Source organism: Puma concolor, chromosome D3 (assembly GCF_028749965.1).
Source record: "Puma concolor isolate L17-30 chromosome D3, mPumCon1.1.hap2, whole genome shotgun sequence".
NCBI lineage: Eukaryota > Metazoa > Chordata > Mammalia > Carnivora > Felidae > Puma > Puma concolor.
In genome coordinates, this window is record NC_141678.1 from 58,191,048 (window position 1) to 58,211,965 (window position 20,918).

The 20,918-nt window shown below is 42.8% G+C and overlaps 1 protein-coding gene across 3 annotated transcripts in view; it reads right to left on the reverse strand.

Annotated features, from left to right (window-relative positions):
* Nucleotides 1–9,694: 9,694 nt before the first annotated feature.
* TPGS2 (tubulin polyglutamylase complex subunit 2) overlaps nt 9,695–20,918 on the reverse strand; it is a 69,849-nt gene continuing 58,625 nt past the window's right edge. For all 3 annotated transcript variants that reach the window (XM_025931443.2, XM_025931445.2, XM_025931444.2), the window contains 3 exons: nt 14,455–14,568; nt 12,548–12,708; nt 9,695–11,283 (listed from right to left, as the gene is read on the reverse strand). In XM_025931443.2, coding sequence (XP_025787228.1) covers nt 11,053–11,283; nt 12,548–12,708; nt 14,455–14,568 — 506 coding nt within the window. In that variant the 3' untranslated portion in view covers nt 9,695–11,052. The remainder of the gene's footprint in view (nt 11,284–12,547; nt 12,709–14,454; nt 14,569–20,918) is intronic.

Here is a 20,918-nt window from a genome sequence, read left to right on the forward strand (position 1 = left end):
CCTATGCAGTTGTGTTGTCTGAAGAGCTAAAGATAAGCTATTCACCCCACAGGCCTCTGTGTCCTCCCTCTTCTGTACCCCCCACTCTACTGGGAGACAGGATGCTCCTTCAAGCCCGTATTGGTCAGATAATAGGTGATGAACGTGAGCACCCCGGCAAAGCCTGGCATCTGCCAAGAGCAGGTCTGTATATTACAGACAGTTGAGTTTAATCACTTTATTGAAAAGGATACATAGGGTATTGATGTTTATTTTCTTATGGTTCTAAATAACGTGTAGTAATCTGATACGATTTCGTAGTTTGTCAGAGCATTTGCCTGTTACCTCAGCACTGAATACAAAGGATATGTGTATCACTGGGGATGGGGAAGTGCAAACAAAGAGAAGATGCATCCTTGCTGCACCCTGTGGTGAACAGATACCTCGCGTCCTTCCAGGGGACCTTGGCCTTCTGCCGGAGTTATTGCTTTGGAATAAAAGGTCACATTTAGAAGGAGGTGAGTGAATAAATCTGAAGGTAGTTTTATTTTAGGAATTGAAAAGTTCTCAGAGGAAGCAACCAAGGTCAACTAACTTCTGGGTTACAGCCAGGTAGAGTCTCATTTTATTGAGAACTTGGTTTAGTAGTTTTTAGTGAAATTGGGGGGTTATTCCTGTTGCTCAGTTCCTCCCTCCTTGTTGCTATTTAGTCTGGCTGCTTCTGTTAGTATGTGCGTGTGTTTAAATTTTTTAATGTTTGTTTTCTTTTTTTTTTTTTGAAATGTTTGTTTATTTTTGAGTGAGAGGGAGACACGGTGCGAGCAGGGGAGGGGCAGAGAGAGAGAGAGGGAGACACGGAATCCAAAGCAGTCTCCAGGCTCTGAGCTGTCAGCACAGAGCCGGCCCTATGTGGGGCTTGAACTCACAAATGGCAAGATCATGACCTGAGCCAAAGTTGATGCTTGACCTACCAAGCTACCCAGGCCCCCCGTGTTTATTTTTATTTATTTATTTTTTATTTTTTTTATTAAAAAAAATTTTTTTTAACGTTTATTTATTTTTGAGACAGAGAGAGACAGAGCATGAACGGGGGAGGGGCAAAGAGAGAGGGAGACACAGAATCGGAAGCAGGCTCCAGGCTCTGAGCCATCAGCCCATAGCCCAACACGGGGCTCGAACTCACGGACCGCAAGATTGTGACCTGAGCTGAAGTCGGACGCTTAACCGACTGAGCCACCCAGGCGCCCCTATTTTTATTTTTGAGAGAGAGAGAGAGAGAGAGAGAACGAGAATGAGAACAAGCAGGGGAGGGGCAGAGAGAGAGAGGGAGACATGGAATCCAAAGCGGGTTCTGTGCTGTCAGCACAGAGCCCGACTCGAGACTTGATCTCATGAACCAGGAGATTGTGACCTGAGCCAAAGTTGGACTCTTAACCTACTGAGCCACCCAGGTGCCACTCTGTTAGTGTTTTTTTTTTTTAATTCAGGAGGTTCAGGTATCTGAAAGGTCTTTGAGGAGGAGAATGAATGGTACCTTACCCTTGGGAGATGCTTTGCTACCCTTGCTGGTCATCACTATAGATATTATTGTGTGTATTTCTTAAGTTAGGTTGAAGTTACAGAACTGCCAGTAAAGGAGGGTGAACTCTTTTAAAGATGCCTGAGGTTTGGTTTCTTTGGAATCATAAGGGGTTTTTTTGTTTTTTTTGTTTTTTTCTATTTTAAAAATAACTTACTGAGGGATTTGGGGATGGAAGGGAGGATGCACAGGGCCCAGGAGGGCTGAAGACCCAGTTTTGTTTTCTCCCAAGTCCATCACTGAACACAGTACAGGAAGGAATAGCAGGGAGGAGAGTTAGGAAAGCTGGTTTCTGAGCTCCTAACCTGTGAGTGGCTGTGTCATCGTCCACTGCTCCCAAATCCACCATTTCTGTGCTCATGTCCCTGAGATAGTGTGTCACCAAATACCACTATAGTAGGCTAAATAATGGTCACCCAAAGAGAACAGGTCCTGATCACAGGAACCTGTAAATGTTACAAGGAAGGGTCTTTGCAGAGGTGAATAAAGTAAGGATCCAGATAGGGAGAGATGATCCTGGGTTATCTAGGCATCCCCTAAATCTAATCACACATGTCCTCGAAAGAGAGAGGTAGAGGGGCTTTCATATGCGCAACAGAGGGGCAGGTACTATGAAGACAGAGGCAGAGATTGGAGTGATGTGGGCACATACTAAGGAATGCCAGCAGCCACCAGAAACAGAGGCCAGGAACAAATTCTCCACCCGAGCCTCTGCAGAGAGCGTGGTGCTGTTGACACCTTGGTTTTGGCTCGGTAAAACTCATGCTGAACTTTTGGCCTTTAGAACTGTAAGAGAATAAATTCCTTTTGTTTTAATGCACCAAGTGGGTGGGAATTTGTTATGGCAGCTTTAGAAAATTTATTCAACCATCTATCACAAACAGGCACTGAGGGCTTATTATAGAGGTAACCCTGTGCCGGGAGCTGGGGATTCAGCTGGGAAAAGGAGAGTCATGATCCCTCCCCTTAGGGCCATGAGAGGTAGTCATCAACTAAAATGAAAATTTGGTTTAATCTGCAGCTATTTATACATTTTGCCAGAGAGGTAACTAAAAATAAAAACATCCGATTGCCTCAGAGAAATGATGGAAGATCTTTGCAAGTGCAGTTAGGGTGCGTGATATTAAAATGCCCCATCAATTCTATCACAAAAGGTAGTTTATTTGGTAGAAAAAAATTCTGTTGCTAGGCAATTATGGGGGATGGACTTTCTGCATGATTTTTACAAGAGCTAAAATATTGACGGCATCTGTGTGGGTACTCGTGTATTTTCTTACCTAGGATCCACGTAGCCATTCTGCATTTTCATCTTACATAGAAGCGAGGATGAGGGAGGCTGAACGACTTTCCCAGGGCGAAAGATAGGAAGTGATATTTGCTGGCTTGTCACTTTTTGCTAGTTCTGGTTTTGTTCTTCTAGAATCCTTAAGAAGGCCTGGTAATTGGATATCAATAACTCTGCTTCTGGACCAAACCTGTGGCACAGACTGAACAGGGGTGCGGCACATGGGTGGAGGGCAGTCTTCCCCACCTTGACTAAGCCCAAACCCTGGCAGCCAGGTTGTGTATAGGTGGCGGCACCATCTAACCTCCTTTTGATAAAGGTTCGTAATCCTGCACAAATTTCACATCGGTAATTGATAATCCACTCACCTCACCCCTGCCCATCCATCCACGTACATCTAGTAGAAGTAGGAAAGGTTCAGGAGCTCCAAAGCATCATCTTTTGAGATTTTATGATAGAATGATTCCCACTCCGGTGAAAGCACATGGTGAGAGTTTATTCAGATTGCTGCTACTCAACCAAGTGAGGGCCAAGCCACTTCTACTCTCTTAATAAGCACTATTGAATTATTGCCCTTAAAAAGAGTATTTAGATGATCCACCTGAAGAAGTACCAATTTATGATTTTGTAGTTCAAACACCATTTTCAGTTGCTGACTTAGTGGAAATTGGTCCTAACTACTGGATTAGTAACAATGATTTGCTTCCAAAACGTCCTGTAATTTAGAAGTAGAGCATTCCATGTACAGGAAAATCAAATTGGCTGGATAATTAGAGCAGCTGAGAATGAGAAACAGCACATCCTGGCCATCAGTGGGAAAGGACTGTGACCAGCGGTTCATCAGGATCACGTAGGACCCGCGTGTGCCAGGCCCACTGCACTTCCAGGGCTCGGTGCGCCAGTCTCCCTGCTTGTGGCTGGTGGGGCAGGAAGAGGTTTGCATGTACCACTCACCAAGTCTGCAGACACTCACCTCCTCATCTCCCATTAGAGGGGCTAGACAGCTGGGGTCTACTTGACACATTTTCTTCTATTCATTTTGAAATAATCTAAAAGTTAATCTGATTTAGGTGGAAACGGGAAGAGATGGGTTTTGGTCAAATAGAGGACCTGTGTGGCATGTTACAGATAAACAACATTAAATCAACCACAAGGTAAGTAGGGCACCTTCTATTACTATGTTGGCAGTGGGTTTTCCTCTCTTTTGAGAAGTTATGGCAATAATTGGGACTATTCCATTGATCCAGCTAAGCAGGGGCATGGTCTCTCGTGCTTTTGGAAAATAAAACAGAAAGCTCATTTTCCTTCAGAATCCCTGCCCCTTAATAGCATCTGCCTAAAAAAATGCTTTTAAACCTGCACTGCTCTCTGAAGGGGTTCCAATGAGGGACAGCCAGATGCTTCTGAAAACAGAAGTGGGCTAGGAAATGGAGACAGTCACCCTTTCCAAACAATACTCGAATTGTGTACCCAGTGGAATATACTTTTGCAAACCTCAACTTTCAAATAAAGAATAAAAAACATGGTAGCTATACAGGAAGAGCTGGGTGCTTGGGAAAGCTTTTATAGCTGCTTTATCTGGTCTCTTAAAAAAACATCCTGGATGATAATACTGATTTAGATAAGGTCATCTACACTAGAACTCTGTACATAGCAGCTGGTGGTAGACCTGGACAGGATTAGAGCAATTCAATCAACGTCAGAGCCCTTGATTTAGAAGATTAAGGCATAAGATTGGAAATGGCAAAGGGAATAGAGTCGATTCCCAGCTCAACCCAACCTTAGAAATACAGATTCAATGAAAGGAAATGGATTCTAATCCAGCATCCCTCCCAGCAGGTGGTATGAAAAAAATAATTTGCATCACTTTGGAAGAAAAACTGTCCTGAAATTGTAAAGGTTATGGAAATTGACAACTTTTTTTAAAAAAAGTTTTAAAATGTTTTATTTTTGAGAGAGAATGAGAATGGCGGGGGGGGGGGGGGGGGGGGGGCGGGATGGCGCAGAGAAAGAGGGAGACACAGAATCCAAAGTAGGCTCCAGGCTCTGGGCTGCCAGAACAGAGCCCGACACAGGGCTCGAACCAATAGCAGGGTCATGACCTGAGTCAAAGTTGGAAGCTTAACTGACTGAGCCATCTGAAATTGGCACCCCGAGATTGACAACTTCCTAAACCAACCAAGGATTGGGTTAAATTAAACTTTATAAGGTTGTATTTATGAAAAAATGATGTATTAAGACAAATTTTTAAATGTCTTGTACTTGACTGAATTCTTCCTTTTAATGGATTAATATTTTTCCCCATTTAAAAAAAATGGTCTAAAATATAATTTGTGGAGATAATTAAGGCCACAGTAGTGTTTTAGAATCAGTAAAGGAAAATAGTTCTTAGTAAAGTTGCTCAATAAGCCTATATTCTGGAATCCCAGTACTCTGTTCTAGAACCTGTGTGTGGCCATGGTCTAGAGCCATCCGTGGGAGATGTGCCTCAGGAACCTCCAGACACGTAAATGCAGACCCTCAAGAGCAATCTATGCCTCCACCTCTATCCCATGGGATAACCTTATTTACAAAGTTTAAAAGTGGACAGTTGGGAACTGGAGCTGTGGTAAAGGTAAGCAGTTTTTCCAGAGGTTTAATCTTGTCCCGAATAGATGATCCCTCATTTGCAACTTTTGATCCCTTGGTTGGACTTGAATTAAGAATTCTGAGGGCTGTCTGTGTCCCTGCTCTGGTTGGTCTCCAAGCTATCCTTTGCCAGGCTTTCTGCTGTGAAGAGGTAACCGATCTCCAAAATAATGGCAGATACTTTGAGAAACGTTTCTTATTTCTGGGCTCAGGAGAGTGTTTTCAAATCAGGCCCACCTGTTCCCTGTAAGGGCAGAGGAGATTAGCTGTTCAAAGATGCAGAAACCTGCTCTTTCGTTTCCATCCGCTTTCGGGGACAGACGCTGTGTAGACGCTGAGAAGCTGAACTGCCCTGGGCCCTTTGACCAGCACGTGGGGCAAAGCCCAGAAGGTGCACAGTCCACTGTGCAGCCAGGACAACAGCCCCCTTTCTAGGGTGTGCAGTGGCATGCTGGCACATCCCTGGTGTTCACCGTGAGCCAGGAGTTATAAAAAGAGCATACAAAGTAGGAAAGGATGTGAGGATGCTGTGTCTTAAAGTGTCTCCAGGTAATGTGCGCAGAGCAGAGTACGGTATAAAGGGGCTTTGCGGCAAAATCACTCTGCGAATCGTAAGGTGAAAATAAGTCATGCGTGGTCTAGGACAGGGCTGCTCTGGAGAACTTCCTGTGGTGGCAGAAATTTCTATACCCCATTCTGTGTGGTAGCCACTAGACGAACGTGGTTACTCAACCTATGTGGGTAGAGACGTGAGGAGTGGAATTTTAAATTTAAATGGCTACATGTGGTTAATCACTAGTGTATTAAAGAGCACGGATATGAGAGAAAACACATTTGTATATATATACTCTCTATATATTCATTTTATATAAAGGAGAATTTTTGTAAAATTTGCGTGTAAAACTGCTTTGGACTATGTTTACTCCAAAAACTTCAAACAGCGTCTACAGATCTAGGTCTACCCACTGCCCACGTTGTGTTCCAAGCCTTGGGATTTCTTCTCAGAGAATGCCATGTGATTGGTATTCAGTGTGGTCCCCTGACAGATCTGCCTAGATGCACACTCTCCTCTGAGTCTACATCGGGGCTGTATGAACTTGTCATACATGCTGTGGCCCCAACACACCCATCTCTGACAACTGCTAAACCCACTTTTACAATAAAGCTTTATAAAGCACCGCTTCAGTTCCTGTGGTGCCTGTCTTCACTCTGTCGCCCTCTGGCTGGTCCTCACTACTGCATCTCACCCGTATCATCTGGAAGTCTGCTCACAACAGGTTTTATCCATGTCAAACTAGCCGGTTGGATACTGAAGACCACCAGTTAGATGGTCTTTCATTCTGTGTGCTACATGTACCAAGGGTAGGTACTGGGCAAGGCCTGGAGACTAGGTGCTGTAAAAAAAAGTTAAGAATGGGTAATCACAAAGACTACATTTCTGAAACTACAAACCAAGGCACATTAGTAAAAGATTTTCAGCCACAGCCAGTGAGTGGCAAGAGGCAGTCTGGGAGATACTGTTTGGATGCCAAAACCTTTGCAGTGTATCAGCAACAGACTTCGTGATGGCCAGGTCTTCTGACAGAAGCGGTCTATGAGCTGGAGTGTCCTGCCTCTAAAGTAGTAGCTGCCTTTTCACAATTTGCATAAGCATCGAAATAAGTTAGCATTTGCACTTTTTTTTTTTTTTTTTAACTTGCTTTGCTTGGTTGTTCCCACCGGTCTATCCTGAGTTAAATATGAGGTAACTCAATATTTTAGCACAAAATCATGTTATTAACTGAAGTTCAATCTTTTTTAATGGTTCATGGAGTTGCACACCAAGCAGCATGGCTTCCCTCAGTAACACAGTCCCTGTCTCAACAACCACCAAAGACAGGAAACGAGGCAAGATGACCTGAGATTACTTGAGTGGTACTGCCATGTGGCGTTCCACTCCGGAGAGGGCTCTCCTGGTGGACTAGGGCTTCATGGAGGGCTCCGACGTGGAGGAGACTGGAGCAGAGCCTTGGGAGGAAGAGCAGGGACATCTGGCCAGCACTGGCAGGTAGGAAACTATATAGTCATGGAAGGAGAACCATGGTGGTGTTTTAGAAGGAAAGTGAGTGGATCTGGAGGCAGAGCCAGATGGTGCATGTAGAAAGTTAATGGCTGGAAAGAAAGGTTGGAGTCATTTTATAAAGGAAGAAGGGAAAAAGACTATTTTGAGTTCTCATCTATTGTCTGATTTAATCTTCACAGTAGCTCCATAATGGAGGCTGTGGATTAGCCAGGGAATGCTTAGCTAGAAAAACAATGCACTCTGGGTTAGCTTAAACCAAAGAAGAAAATGTGTCACAAGACCCCAAGGGTTAAAGTGTAGTCAATTTAAATTGGTATCTACCCACTGTCCAGTCACCTGTGATTGAGGGTGGGGGAGGGGGACCGAATTCTACACAAATACGGCTACTAAGGATGCCATGTGAGTGGATACTGTATTGAATAGAAAACAGAATATATATCATAATCCTTAGAGGAACTGTGAAAATGTAATGCAAAAAACTAACTCAGAATTATGTAAAAAAATTAAAATTGGAAGGGTAAAGACTAGATATATAGATAAAACATGCTTGGTCATAAGAATTGTTGAGACCAAGTGATGTGTACATGGGAGTCATTATTCTGCATATCTTTGTAAATGTTTAAAATTCTCCTTAATAAAAAGTTAAAAAAATACATAGTTCACACAGGGTCCCTTGGTCCTTCTGTTCCAATCATTGTACATGCTTTACTAGATTAAAAACAGACTTGAAGTTCTTTTCCATGCAAGGAAGACACAACCACCTAGACTCATTAAGTAGAAAGTTTCAGACTCGGTAAGCATTATTGTCAGAATTCCAGCTGACTACAAGTCCTGATGTCTGTATTTCCTTGCAATTTTGATTTAGTGGGTCTGGAAAGGGATTTGAGTGTCTTCTCTCCTAGTGACTCCTTCCAACTCCAGTGACACTGATGCATGTTCAAGTTTGGGGAGCACAGCTTCAAGGGATTCTATGGATTATTATATGCAAGTCATAATATCCTTGGTTTGGGTCCTTCCCTGCTGTAGGACTCAAGCAGCGTGATGATGTGGTACTTTAAGCACAATCTTAACTACATCAATGCATTATATGGCATTCTGCCATTCATTCTCATTTTGTGATTCCAGCATAGTGTCTTTTTCTTGGGCAACTGATTTATAGAGCCTACTGCCATTTTAATTGCTTTTGTTTCAAAACATAAATCTCATGGATGAGTTTTTATCTCCCATGTAGCACACTCAGCTTACATGTTGTCTGAAGTCTTTCCCCAGGAATGCTCCTGCCTTCCTTTACCAGGGCAGCAGCACAGAGATCCCTGCACTCAATGGGCCACACCCTTGGTTTAATGCTCTCCTGTTGTCTGAAGTTCTTAATGTTGTTTCTGAACTTGTGTTTTGTAAGTGAAGTCTCATGCAGTATGTGCCCACTGTTCCTCACCAACCCACTCAGAGCCTTCGTGATGTCTGTATGCACAAAATTCCAGCAGACCCGTGATGCAGGAGTTGAGAGGAGATGCAAAGTAAATATAAGCAAGTTATTCCTACAACTAATTGGGGCCCTGAGAGCCCTAAGAGGCCACACTATTTAAACCAGACTTTGATTTGAACGCAAAAAGAAGGTAATAGCATTCTAAGCAGCATGAATGACCATGGAACCCTGTCATATCCTTTTTTACTCATGTTACTTTTTCTTAAAGTTATTGTACTCATGTCATTAGCCATTTACTCACTTCATTAGCCATCCACTTATGCTGAATATGATCAGAAAAAACGAAAACAAAAGGCAGCCCATAGTTCTTTCAGTCCTTCCTCATTAGTAAGCTGAAAGAGTAAGAATGTGTACATACGAAGAAGTGAGTAACTGAGATAGGTTTTTTTTGGGTTTTTTGTTTTGGCAGTGTTTCCAGTGTTCTAGTAAGGACAAAATACATATACGTACAATATGTGCACATAAACTATGAAATGCAAATTATCTAATTTTGGTGATTCTACACGAGTTCACTGCCCTTCTAGTTGTAGTTTAAAACTGGAACTGCATAATACAAAGATGAATAAAGTTAATGCTAGTAATTTAGAATTTAAATTTTTCGTTACCTAGAACAGTATTAAGTAGAAAATAAAAATCCACCATAACAAGATGTGAGAGACCATGGAAGAAAGGGAGAACATTTCAATGCCTTTAATGGTACTATTTTCCTAATTTCTGGACATCTTCTGTGCTGGGTCCTACACATCAGCTAGCTGCCTGAGTCTTCATGCTCTCCTTTCCTCACCAGAACCCCCATCCTCTGCTATATCCTAAGAGGGCTCCTGATGATGTGAAGGGCTCTGCTGCCCTCCTGGGTCTTCTGCTGCCTCACCTGTGGAAAGCAGAACGGGGCCAGGCCTGACTTCAAAGTACCTCAGGGGACTCAACAAGCACTAGAGGAAGGGTGCTTGCCACAGGAGAGGATGACAGGACTTCTCAATCCCCTTCTGACCCTGACTTGTTCTGGAGTAGCAGCCACAGGCTGGAATCACTTATCTGGTGTTATTGGTTCTCCCTTTGGTTTGATCAGTTTTGGAAGAAAAATATTTCTAAAAGACTAAGACTTCAGCTCTCATCCTTGACAGCTTGGTCCCTCTTTGTCCCTTTCTGCCACTCCGTGAATTGCTGGAAGCAGTAAGAAGGCAGAGCAGGTGGAAAGCTCTTGTCAACAGTGGTTTTACCAAAATTCTTTATGAAGAGTCCTGTAGACAATACTTGGGAGTTTTTGTTTTTAAATGGTTCAAGTACAGCAGATCACTTCCTCTTAAAAAAAAATTAAGATAATGTTGACAAACTTTATAGCAATCTGAAAAGAGAGCAGAGAATTACTTATGAAAAATAAAAAGAACATGTACAATTGTATCTTCAAGAATTTTCATGGACCATTATGACCCATCAAATTAAGGTATCCACATTTTCTAACAAAAATGAACCAAGAAAGGGCAGCATGAAAATATTCTAACGCAGTGCTGCCCAACAGAACTTTCTGTGATGATGGAAATGTTCCATTATCTCTGTGTTGTCTAATACAGAATCTACTAGTCACATGAATACTCACAACATGGCTAATGCAATTGAGGAACAGAATTTTTCATATAAACAGCCACATGTGGCTAGTGGTTACTAACTGAAGAATACAGTTCTAATGTCTCATGGGTCAAAACCAGCGATTTCCTCAGGGGCCTTCTCTAATCATGGCTGAGGGATGCAGAGGAGTCGGGGTGGGGAGAGGGGAAAGCCCTGAACAGATTATTTAGCTACTTAGTAAGTTCTGAAGCTCTCCACAGCTTTTGGAGGCTGGGGGTGAGGAAAGGACTCTGGGGGAGACCTGAGAATGCCCTTTAACTCCTGGCTAATGCCAACAGGAGTAAAAGGACTAGGATTTGGCTCACTTAGACGGCGAAGAGGCCTGTGGTGCTACACACAGAATCGGAGGCTTGGGCCATCTGTGCATGGAAATCATCGCTGTGGGGCTGGCAGGGATGTGGAGGTGCTCATTTGCGGACAGGGTTTCCAGGACTAAAAGAGGATTTAGAGGTGGAAGGAGGACCTGAGGGCCCTTTCTGGCCACCTGCAGGCTGGACAGGCCCTTTCTTTTTGGGGCTTAAGGTCTTGTTCTTGCTCTTGAACACTTTGCTGGGATCCAGCTTGTTCACGAAGGAGTTGGTCTCTTCTGCGAGTAGGTTTGTGTTGTAGGTGATGGGTTTATACATGTTGAACCATTGCTGTAAGGCAGAATTGGGAAAGCGGTCACAATTCAAAGGAGAAATGCCACTGTTTATGCTTTTTAGTGGGGACCCAGGGGACAGAGGGCTGGGGAGATGGGGCAAAGAGAGCAAAAGGCTTTCTGAAAAACTGCCTTGAAAATCTGTTAGTACTTCCTTTAAGTGAAAGTGATGGCACACACATTGCTTCATGAGGTCTCATAACCTTTACAATAAATGCAGCGCGAGGACTAAGAATGTAAGTAAACATCCTTCCTTCTGATCTAGTGAGCCCTGAGTGTGGGATGTTAGGTCCCAGATCATCAGTGTTCTTCTAATTGTTCTGTCCTCAAACCAGCCACTGCCCATCAGGTAGACTGGGCAGTGCCTTCCTCACACGGAAGGTGCATAACAGAGGCCAGTAGCAGGCCTTGGCTGAAGGCAGGTGCCTGTTGGTGCTATCTTCCCCCTCTGGGCAAAGAGCATCACATTTATTGATGTCACAGGGTTGACTGGATGATGCTGTTATGCGACATTTGAGCAAAGTGGGGCCCACCAGATGAATACATACATGGAGCTGAATCCCTCATTTATTGTCACCCAGCCTAAGTTCTTCCGGGCATACCAGGCGGCATACGAGCATTACCTGGTGATCGTATGTTTGAAGTGTTGCCCAGATGTGTAATATAAACGAGGCACATCCATACAGTGGAATATTCTATATCACTAAAAAGGACAGCTCTGTATGTACTGTAGGAAGTGAGCTCCAAGATGGAATGTTAAGTGAAAAGAAGGTTGCAGAACGATGTGAAAGGTGTATTATTGCAGTTGTGATTTAGAAAAAAGGAACCAAAAATCGTATGCATGCATGCATACTTTCTAGGCAGTAAAGTGTCCTGTGAAAGGCACAAGAAAAGGGGAACAGTGGCTGCCTCTGGGGAAGGCTGGGAGGCTGGAGAATCTGGGAGTAAGAGACTGACTTTTCACTTTTCCTGTATCTACATACTATGCAAAACAACTTGACCTAAGCCCTCAATAAAATTTAATTAGAAAGTAAACTCCCAGGTGATCCTGAGGATCAGTCAAGTTTGGGAACCACTTAGTTCAGTATAAAGTGAGGCTGTCTACCTACACTGGAATCATCTGCCTTGCATTATGAAGATGCAGGTTCCTGGGCTCCATCCCGGGTCTTCTGAAATCAGACAGGGAAACTGAGAATCTACAACGTAAGCATCTCAGTAGATTCGGATAGTCCAGTTTGAGATGATAGGTGTCCCTCCCTTACCTTGGCCTGTGGGCTAATGCCGTAGCTGGTGAAGGCGTACTGCCACTGTGGCAGGCCCAGGTGTGTGATGAGCAGGCGATAGTAAGCGGTAAAGGTATCTGTGAGAAAATGCCAGTATAACGCTCTGTCCAGGAACCAAATCTCAGCGTCTTGCGCCAATGCTGAAATAGCAGACAAAAGAAACGAATGCATGGTGTAACACTTTTCTTTTTTTTTTTTTTTTTAAATCTTTTATTTTTGAGAGAGAGACAGAGCGTGAGCAGGGGAGGGGCAGAGAGAGAGGGAGACACAGAATCCGAAGCAGGCTCTAGGTTCCGAGCTGTCAACACAGAGCCCCATGTGGGGCTCGAAGTCACGGACTGCAAGATCATGACCTGAGCTGTAGTCGGACGCCCAACCGACTGAGCCACCCAGGCACCCCACACTTTTCTCCTTTTATCTGTAACGTCAAAAAAAAAAAAAAAATTCCAATACTTCAAGGATGTAAAATTAAAGTTCCCTCCCCCCAACCTCCCAGGCCTATGCTCCAGTGGCCACTGTTAGGCATTTCATCGGTATTGTTTTTTACAGATTCCTGATCAGTCAGCCGACTGCCCTGTGTGCTTGGCACTGGCCTTCTGTGCACTCAGGCTCTCCATTCAGCCACCCCTGCTCCAGTGGGACATACTGTGATCTCAGCTTTCCTGATGGAAGCAGACTCTGAATGGCTCTGGTCTTCTGAAGAGGTCTCCATCAGGAATCTGAGGGGCTGTGAGCAGCCACTACGGAGGAGCCCAACCAGCACCCGTCCTGGATCCCACCTGTGCTGCTGCGAGAGGTCCCGGCTGAACTGAAGCAGGCACTATCACACCAGCTCCCACCTCATTTGCTTCTGACACTCCACTCTTCCTACTGCAGACCTCTAATCTAGTGCATCTCCTGTCTAATGGACTTAATGTCTCCCTAAGTGGCCCCAACCCTCCAGTCTCTTCCTTTTCCAAGACTGCTTGTGGTCACATACACTTGCATCTCAATTCTGCCATTCTTCTATTGAACAACCTTGACTTCACACTGTCAGGTCCAAACTCCTGCCAAGCTCTGCATGAAGGGGAACAACTGGCCTCTGGCTTCATCTCCTCCCCATCCACAAGATGAACCGGGCAGCCCAATGAACTGAAGTTATCTGTCACTCCTTCCAAATCAGTTGCACTTTCCCATGGTGTAACTTTACTGTGTGTCTTTGCCTGGATGCTTCCTTAACTCCTCTTGTACCACACCTTCCCATAACCCAATATGTAGATGGAAGGCTACTTTGCAAAGATGGCCCCTCTTTTCTCCAGGGGCAAAATCCTGACGTCTGTATCTTCTCACCCCTACCAGGCAGAGAGCTACTAAAAGAGGGCTCAGCCTTGTCTACAGTCCCTAAGCCAGGGCCTGAACTGCTGTTGGGGGGCGGGGGGCAGATAATAGCTGCTTCAACAGAGGCTGGAGGCTTTTACTCTGGCTTTCTCATCTGAGGTCTTTAGCTTGAGGTTTACTAATTCAGGTTTTTAGTGCTGTCAACTTGCCTATGTATAGAAGTACACTAGAAGGATAATGCTTTTCCTGGATGCTTTCCTAATGTGTCAGCCTGCTAGAGGAGCCTATAAACAGAATGACCATTTCTTTTACTTTTTACTTGCTTAGTATCCTACTCCCACTATTTTGTAGTAACTCACAAATGATGACAGCTTAAAAAGACTCTAGTGATTGGCCTAGAAGGAGATGCTCAGGGAGGACCAAAGGGGATTTCTCAGTCTTGGCATCTCCAAGAGACCCAGTGGCATCTCATGAGTCCAGAGAGGAGTGTGCCTTTTGTGTGAGGACCGGAGAGCAGGGTCATCCATGCCACACCCAACGGCAGCCCCATGCTTGTCGCTGATTCTTACCTGGCTTCCCTCTTTTGTAGACAAGGCAAACTTTCCCATTCCCATCGCAAGGATCCAGCTCAAATATCACACTTCGAGAATCAAAGTGAGGCTTCTCTGGCTGGTTCTCACTGGCTGCAAATCCAGAAGTTAATGGTCATGTTCAAACATACTCAACTCAAATGCATACTTACTTGTCCAGTTTTGCTAGGGTGAGGAAAAAAAAAAAAAAAAACGGAAAAAACCTTATCTCATAGTCTTTTAAAAAAAATATTAGAGAAAAAGAGAAAGTGGGTGTGCATATGTGGAGGGGAGGGGCAGAGAGACAGGGAGAGAGAACCCCAAGCAGGCTCTGCGTTCACAGAGCAGGGCCCAACATGGGGCTTGATCCCACAAACCAGTGAGATCATGACCTGAGCTGAAATCAAGAGTCAGATGTTTAACCGACTGAGCCACCCAGACGCTCCTCTCAGACATATTCTTAACGACTGTTTCCAATGTGGGCCAAATGAATTCTATACTCTAAATGCCCAGGATCGTATCCATGGTTCAAGCCTTCTGTCTGGGCTTCTCTATCACCAAAAGACAGTATCACGCAATCTGGGGGAAGGTGGCACAAGGAAAACAACCTGAACTTGCTGAGAATGGGAATACATAAAGGCTAAGTAATCTGGCCCGATGTTGACACAACTGTTCTTTTCCCCAGATAACTGCTTTCTCCTCATTTATAGCATTTTAAAAAAAAATTTTAATTTTAGAGCAAGTGCATGTGAACAGGGGGCAGAGAGAGAGAATTTTTAAAAATTTTTTTGAAGTTTATTAAGAGAGCGAGCAGGGAGGAGCAGAGGGAGAGAGAAAGAATCTCAAGCAGGCTCTGAGGTGTCAGCAAAGAGCCTGACGTAGGGCTCAAACCCACAAACCGTGAGATGACCTGAGCTGAAATCAAGAGTTGAACGCTAACTGATTAAACTACCCAGGCGCCCCACTATGATCTTTTGATTAGAATCTCCTTTCCTCTGTCTAAAATGCATGTTTATAATATTTAATGTTATTTTATAATTAGTGCTAAGTCTGGCTCAATTAGAAATACTATTTTTTTACTTATACATATAGCCATACATATAATTTTATACAAATGTGTTTATTTACATTTCTAACTAAAAAAATTTTAAGAAATAATTAAAAATTTTTAAAGAATTAAAAATTATTTCTTAAAATTTTTTTAAATTTACATCCAAGTTAGTTGGCATATAGTGCAACAATAATTTCAGGAGCAGATTCCTTAATGCCCCTTACCCATTTAGTCCATTCCCCGTCCCACAACCCCTCCAGTAACCCTCTGTTCTCCATATTTATGAGTCTCTTATGTTTTGTCCCCCTCCCTGTTTTTATATTTTCTTTCCCTTCCCTTATGTTCATCTGTTTTGTATCTTAAAGTCCTCACATGGGTGAAGTCATATGATATTTGTCTTTCTCTAATTTTGCTTAGCATAATATCCTCTAGTTCCATCCTTGTAATTGCAAATGGCAAGATTTCATTCTTTTTGATTGCCAAGTAATACTCCATTCTATATATATGCCACATCTTCTTTATTCATCCATCGATGGACATCGGGCTCTTTCCATACTTTGGCTATTGTTGATAGTGCTGCTATAAACATTAGGGTGCATGTGTCCCTTTGAAACAGCATACCTGTATCCCTTGATTAAATACCTACTAGTGCAATTGCTGTAGTTCTATTTTTAGTTCTATTTTTAATTTTTTGAGGAACCTCCATACTGTTTTCCAGAGTGGCTGCACCAGTTTGCATTCCCACCAGCAGTGTGAAAGAGATCCTCTTTCTCCACATCCTCGCCAACATCTGTTGTTGCCTGAGTTATTAATGTTAGCCATTCTGACAGGTGTGAGGTTTTGATTTGTGTTTGATGTTTTGATCTCACTGTGGTTTTGATTTGTATTTCCCTGATGCTGACAGTGATTTGATCATTTTTTCATGTGTTGGTTGGCCATCTGGATATCTTCTTTGGAGAAGTACCTATTCATGTCTTTTGCCCATTTCTTCACTGGATTATTTGTTTTTGGGTGTTGAGTTTGGTAAGTTCTTTACAGATTTTGGATACTAACCCTTTATCTGATATGTCGTTTGCAAATACCTTCTCCCATTCCATCAGTTGCCTTTTGGTTTTGCTGATTGTTTCCTTCACTGTGCAGAAGTTTTTATTTTGATGAGGTCCCAATAGTTCATTTTTGCTTTTGTTTCCCTTGTCTCCGGAGATGTGTTGAGTAAGAAGTTGCTGTGGCCAAGGTCAAAGAGGTTTTTGCCTGCTTTCTCTTCGAGGATTTTGATGGCTTCCTGTCTTACATTTAGGTCTTTCATCCACTTTGAGTTTATTTTTGTGTATGGGGTAAGAAAGTGATCCAGGTTCATTTTTCTGCATGTTGCTGTCCAGTTTTCCCAGCATCACTTGCTGAAGAGACTATCTTTATTCCATTGGATATTCTTTCCTGCTTTGTCAAAGATTGGTTGGCCATGTGTTTGTGGGTCCATTTCTGGGTTCTCTATTATGTCCCATTGATCTGAGTGTCTGTTTTTGTGCCAAAACTAAAAAAATTTTAAACATGGCTTTCCTCTCTCCTAGAGGTTATACTTTCATACTCTTTTTGATCAATTCACGGAGTACAACAAGTTCTGCCTGGCTTCCCCTCTCTATGCTGTAGGCTGGAAAACTCTCTTGAAGTAATAAGCTGAGGTTCCCTTTCTTTATTTCCATCTTTCAGGCTCATTGTCCTCCACTGCCTGATGGTCAGTGTCTTGAAATCCATTTTTATATATCTACGTATCTCCAGGTTGGAGGATAAATCAGGTCTGTTACTCCACCTTGGGTGAAATCTAAAGTCCAGATTGTAGGGTCCCACCAAGTTTCAGTAGCCCTGACTGATGATGATCAGGGTCTGTCCTCTGGAGAAAAGTAATAAAAATACGAAACTCACTCAGTGTGGTTCCCTTCTGCCATTTATAGATGCCACTCCAGTTTTTAAAGCTTTCCCAGAGGAGGGGCGCCTCATGGGCGGCTGAGCGTCTGACTTTGGCTCAGGTCATGATCTCCTGGTTCATGAATTCGAGCCCTGCATCAGGCTCACTGCTGTCGGCACCAGAACTGTCAGCGCAGAGCCTGCTTTGGATCTTCTGTCCCCCTTGCCTTCTGTCCACTCCCGCTTGTGTGTGTGTGTGTGTGTGTGTGTGTGTGTGTTTTTTTTAAAGAGGGGCACCTGGGTGGCTCAGCTGGTTGAACGTCTGGCTTTGGCTCAGGTCATGATCTCCTGGTTCTTGAGTTCAAGACCCACATTGGGCTCCATGCTGACAGCTCAGAGCCTGGAGCCTGCTTTGGATTCTGTGTATCCTTCTCTCTCTGCCCCTCCCCCATTTGTGTTCTGTCTCTCTCTCTCTCTCAAAATTAAACAAATGTTAAAGAAAAAAAAAAGAAAAAGCTTTCGCAGAGTAGTCTTGGTATGGTAAAATGTACTCGGCCATTACCAAAAGGTCAATATTTGAGTCTTGCTTCCTTTTTTACCAAATAAACAGTGTCACCTATTTTCAGTTCCTCACCGAAATTTTAGTTCGGTTTTATCTTCGTGTGTACATTAGCATATTGTTGTGCCCAATAATTTCACTCTTGGGAGTACCAGTGGATCTCTTTTTTGTTACCTGTTATTTGTGCTGGTTCTTGTTCATGGCGTTGTTTCTTCATGTGTGTATTTTTTAAAGTAATTATTTTTTGAAAAATTATTTATAAAACAGTTTGAGGTCTAAGGTAATGTTATCTTCCTCTAGGGTAGAATTTTCTTTTTATGTAAGAGCTTTACTGAGATATAATTCACGTACCATACCACTTACTCATTTAAACTATACAATTCAATGGTTTTTTAGTATATTTACAGTTATGCAACCATTAAGACAATCCATTGTAGAACATTTCTCTAGAGTGAATTTGTTTGTTTCTGCTAGGCCCCTGAGAAGCTTAGTAATCTGGAATCAATTTAGTCTAGTTTTGGGATTTAACATGTTCTGGGACACACATAGGACTTACACGTGAGCTTCAGTCCATGTGAAAAATGGTTACTTTCGGTTCATTCAGTCTCCTCTGGTACTGCTCCTCATGGTGCCAACCTGAAAAGCAGGGTAGTTTTTATGGGTGCCAACTTTTCTAAGTCTTGGACTCTGTTTTATTCCCCTGGCTTCAAAACGAGTCCAATTCACAGCTTTCCAGCATCCTCAGCGCCTGTTTGAAAAGGGCAATGTACCCCAGGCAAAAGCAACTCCAAATGCTGCATCTCTTCCCTGGATTTCTGTCTTCTGGATGTTGATCTGATATTACCTCATCATCTTGTTAGCTCTCTGGTAAACATTTTAGGAAGATGGTTTTTGTATTTTGGTCTGACTTCTCAGTTGTCTTTAGCAGGAAGGCTCTCGTGAATTACCTGTCTGCCATTACCAGAAAAGGAAGTCTTTTCATCAGTTTAGCTCTGCTCCTAAAAATAACATAGATGAGCTTTGCTTTTTATATTGACAGTCTTTGGTTTTCAAAAGAGAAATTTAGGGGCACCTGGGTGGCTCAGTTGGTTAAGTATCTGACTTTGGCTCAGGTCATGATCTCACAGTTTGTGAGTTTAAGCCCTGTGTCGGGCTCTGTGCTGACATCTCAGAGCCTGGAGCCTGTTTCAGATTCTGTGTCTCCCAATCTCTCTCTGCCCCCCTCCTCACCCCCACTTGTGCTCTCTCTTGCTCAAAAATAAATAAATGAACATTAAAAAAAAAAAAGGGAAACTTAATCCCAGAACATTTAATATCCTGATTGATCTGTCTTCTTTTATTTCTCTTAATGTTTTGTTTCCTAATTTATGTTTCTTCTTTTCCCTCATTTTTACTCATGTGATTCAATATTATTAGGTTGGTGATATTACTACACATTTTTATTTCTATATTAGTTACTTTCCTTATTTTCACTTGTTTGTATTATTAGATTCATAGGACTCTACCCTTATTTGAAAATAGACCATTATCTCCCCTAATCAAGTGTGGTATGCAGAATTCCAAGATGGCTCCCAGGATTCCTGCTCCTTAATATACAGACCTTTCATGACCTCCTGCCCTTGAGTATAGTCAGGACCTGTGACTATGTTGTAGCCGTTCCCTTGATTATGTTACAAGATAGGAGACTGTTGTAGCAGACTGGAGAGACATTTTCCTGCTAGCTGAGAAGTAAACTGCCATGTTTTGAGAGGGTCATGTGGCTATAATCTGAGGGCAGCCTAACAGAGTTGAGAGTGATCCCTGGCTAACAGCCAGCAACAAACAGGGACCTGAGTCCCACAGCTGTAAGAAACTGAGTATGGCCAACCACTAGTGGGCTTGGAAGAGGTCACTGTGCCATAAATGAGATCACAGCACCAGCTGACACCTTGATTTTAGCCTGGTAAGTAAGACCCTAAGTACAGAACTCTACTTATGTGTTCTCTTATGAATTCTTGATTCATGAAACTGTTAGATAATAATCTATTATACAAAAATAGAAAATTCAAACATCAAGACACTCTTGTTTTCCCCAGCAAGGTGTACTATTTCTTCCCTATAGTAGGAGGATACCATCTACTTTCTGCTTCTTTTCCTCCTTTGTCCTACATTTTCTACTAGTAGGGACCCCAGGAACATTCTCTATATTAATTGCTAGGGCTGCTGTAACTAAGTACCAAAGTGAATGGCTTAAACAACAGATATTTGTAGTCTCACAATTCTGAAGGCCACAAGTTCAAGATCAAGGTGTTGGCAGAGTTGGTTCCTTTTGATGGCTATGGGGGAAGAATCTGTTCCATGTTTCTCCCCTAGCTTATGGTAGTTTACTGGCAATTTAGCTTTCCTTAGTGTGTGGAAATACTACCCCAACTCTGCCTTCATCTTCAAATGGCATTCTTCCTATGTCTTCAAGGACACCAGTCATATTGAATTGGGGTCCACCCTACTCCCACACAACCTCATCTTAACTACTTAGATCTGTAATAACCCTATTTCCAAACAATGTCACGTTCTGAACTAGGAGTTAGGAATTCAGTATGAATTTGGGGGGGCATAATTTAACCCATAACACTGTTACATCTTCCCTCTTTCCTTTCTTTTAGGTTTAGCTGAGACAGTACACAGTTGACCCTTGAAAACGATCTGAACTTCATGCGTCCACCTATACATGGATTTTTTACAGTACTATAAATGTATTTTCTCTTCCTTGTGATTTCCTTAATATTTACTCTTCTCTAGCTTAATTTATTATAGGAGTACATTTACAAATAACATACAAAACATGTATTTATTGATTGTTATTGGTAAGGCTTCCAGTCAACAGTAGGCTATTAGTAATTAAGTTTTGGGGGAGTCAAAAGTTATAAGGGGAGTTTTGACTATATGGAGGGTCACGGCCCCTAAGCCTCTGCA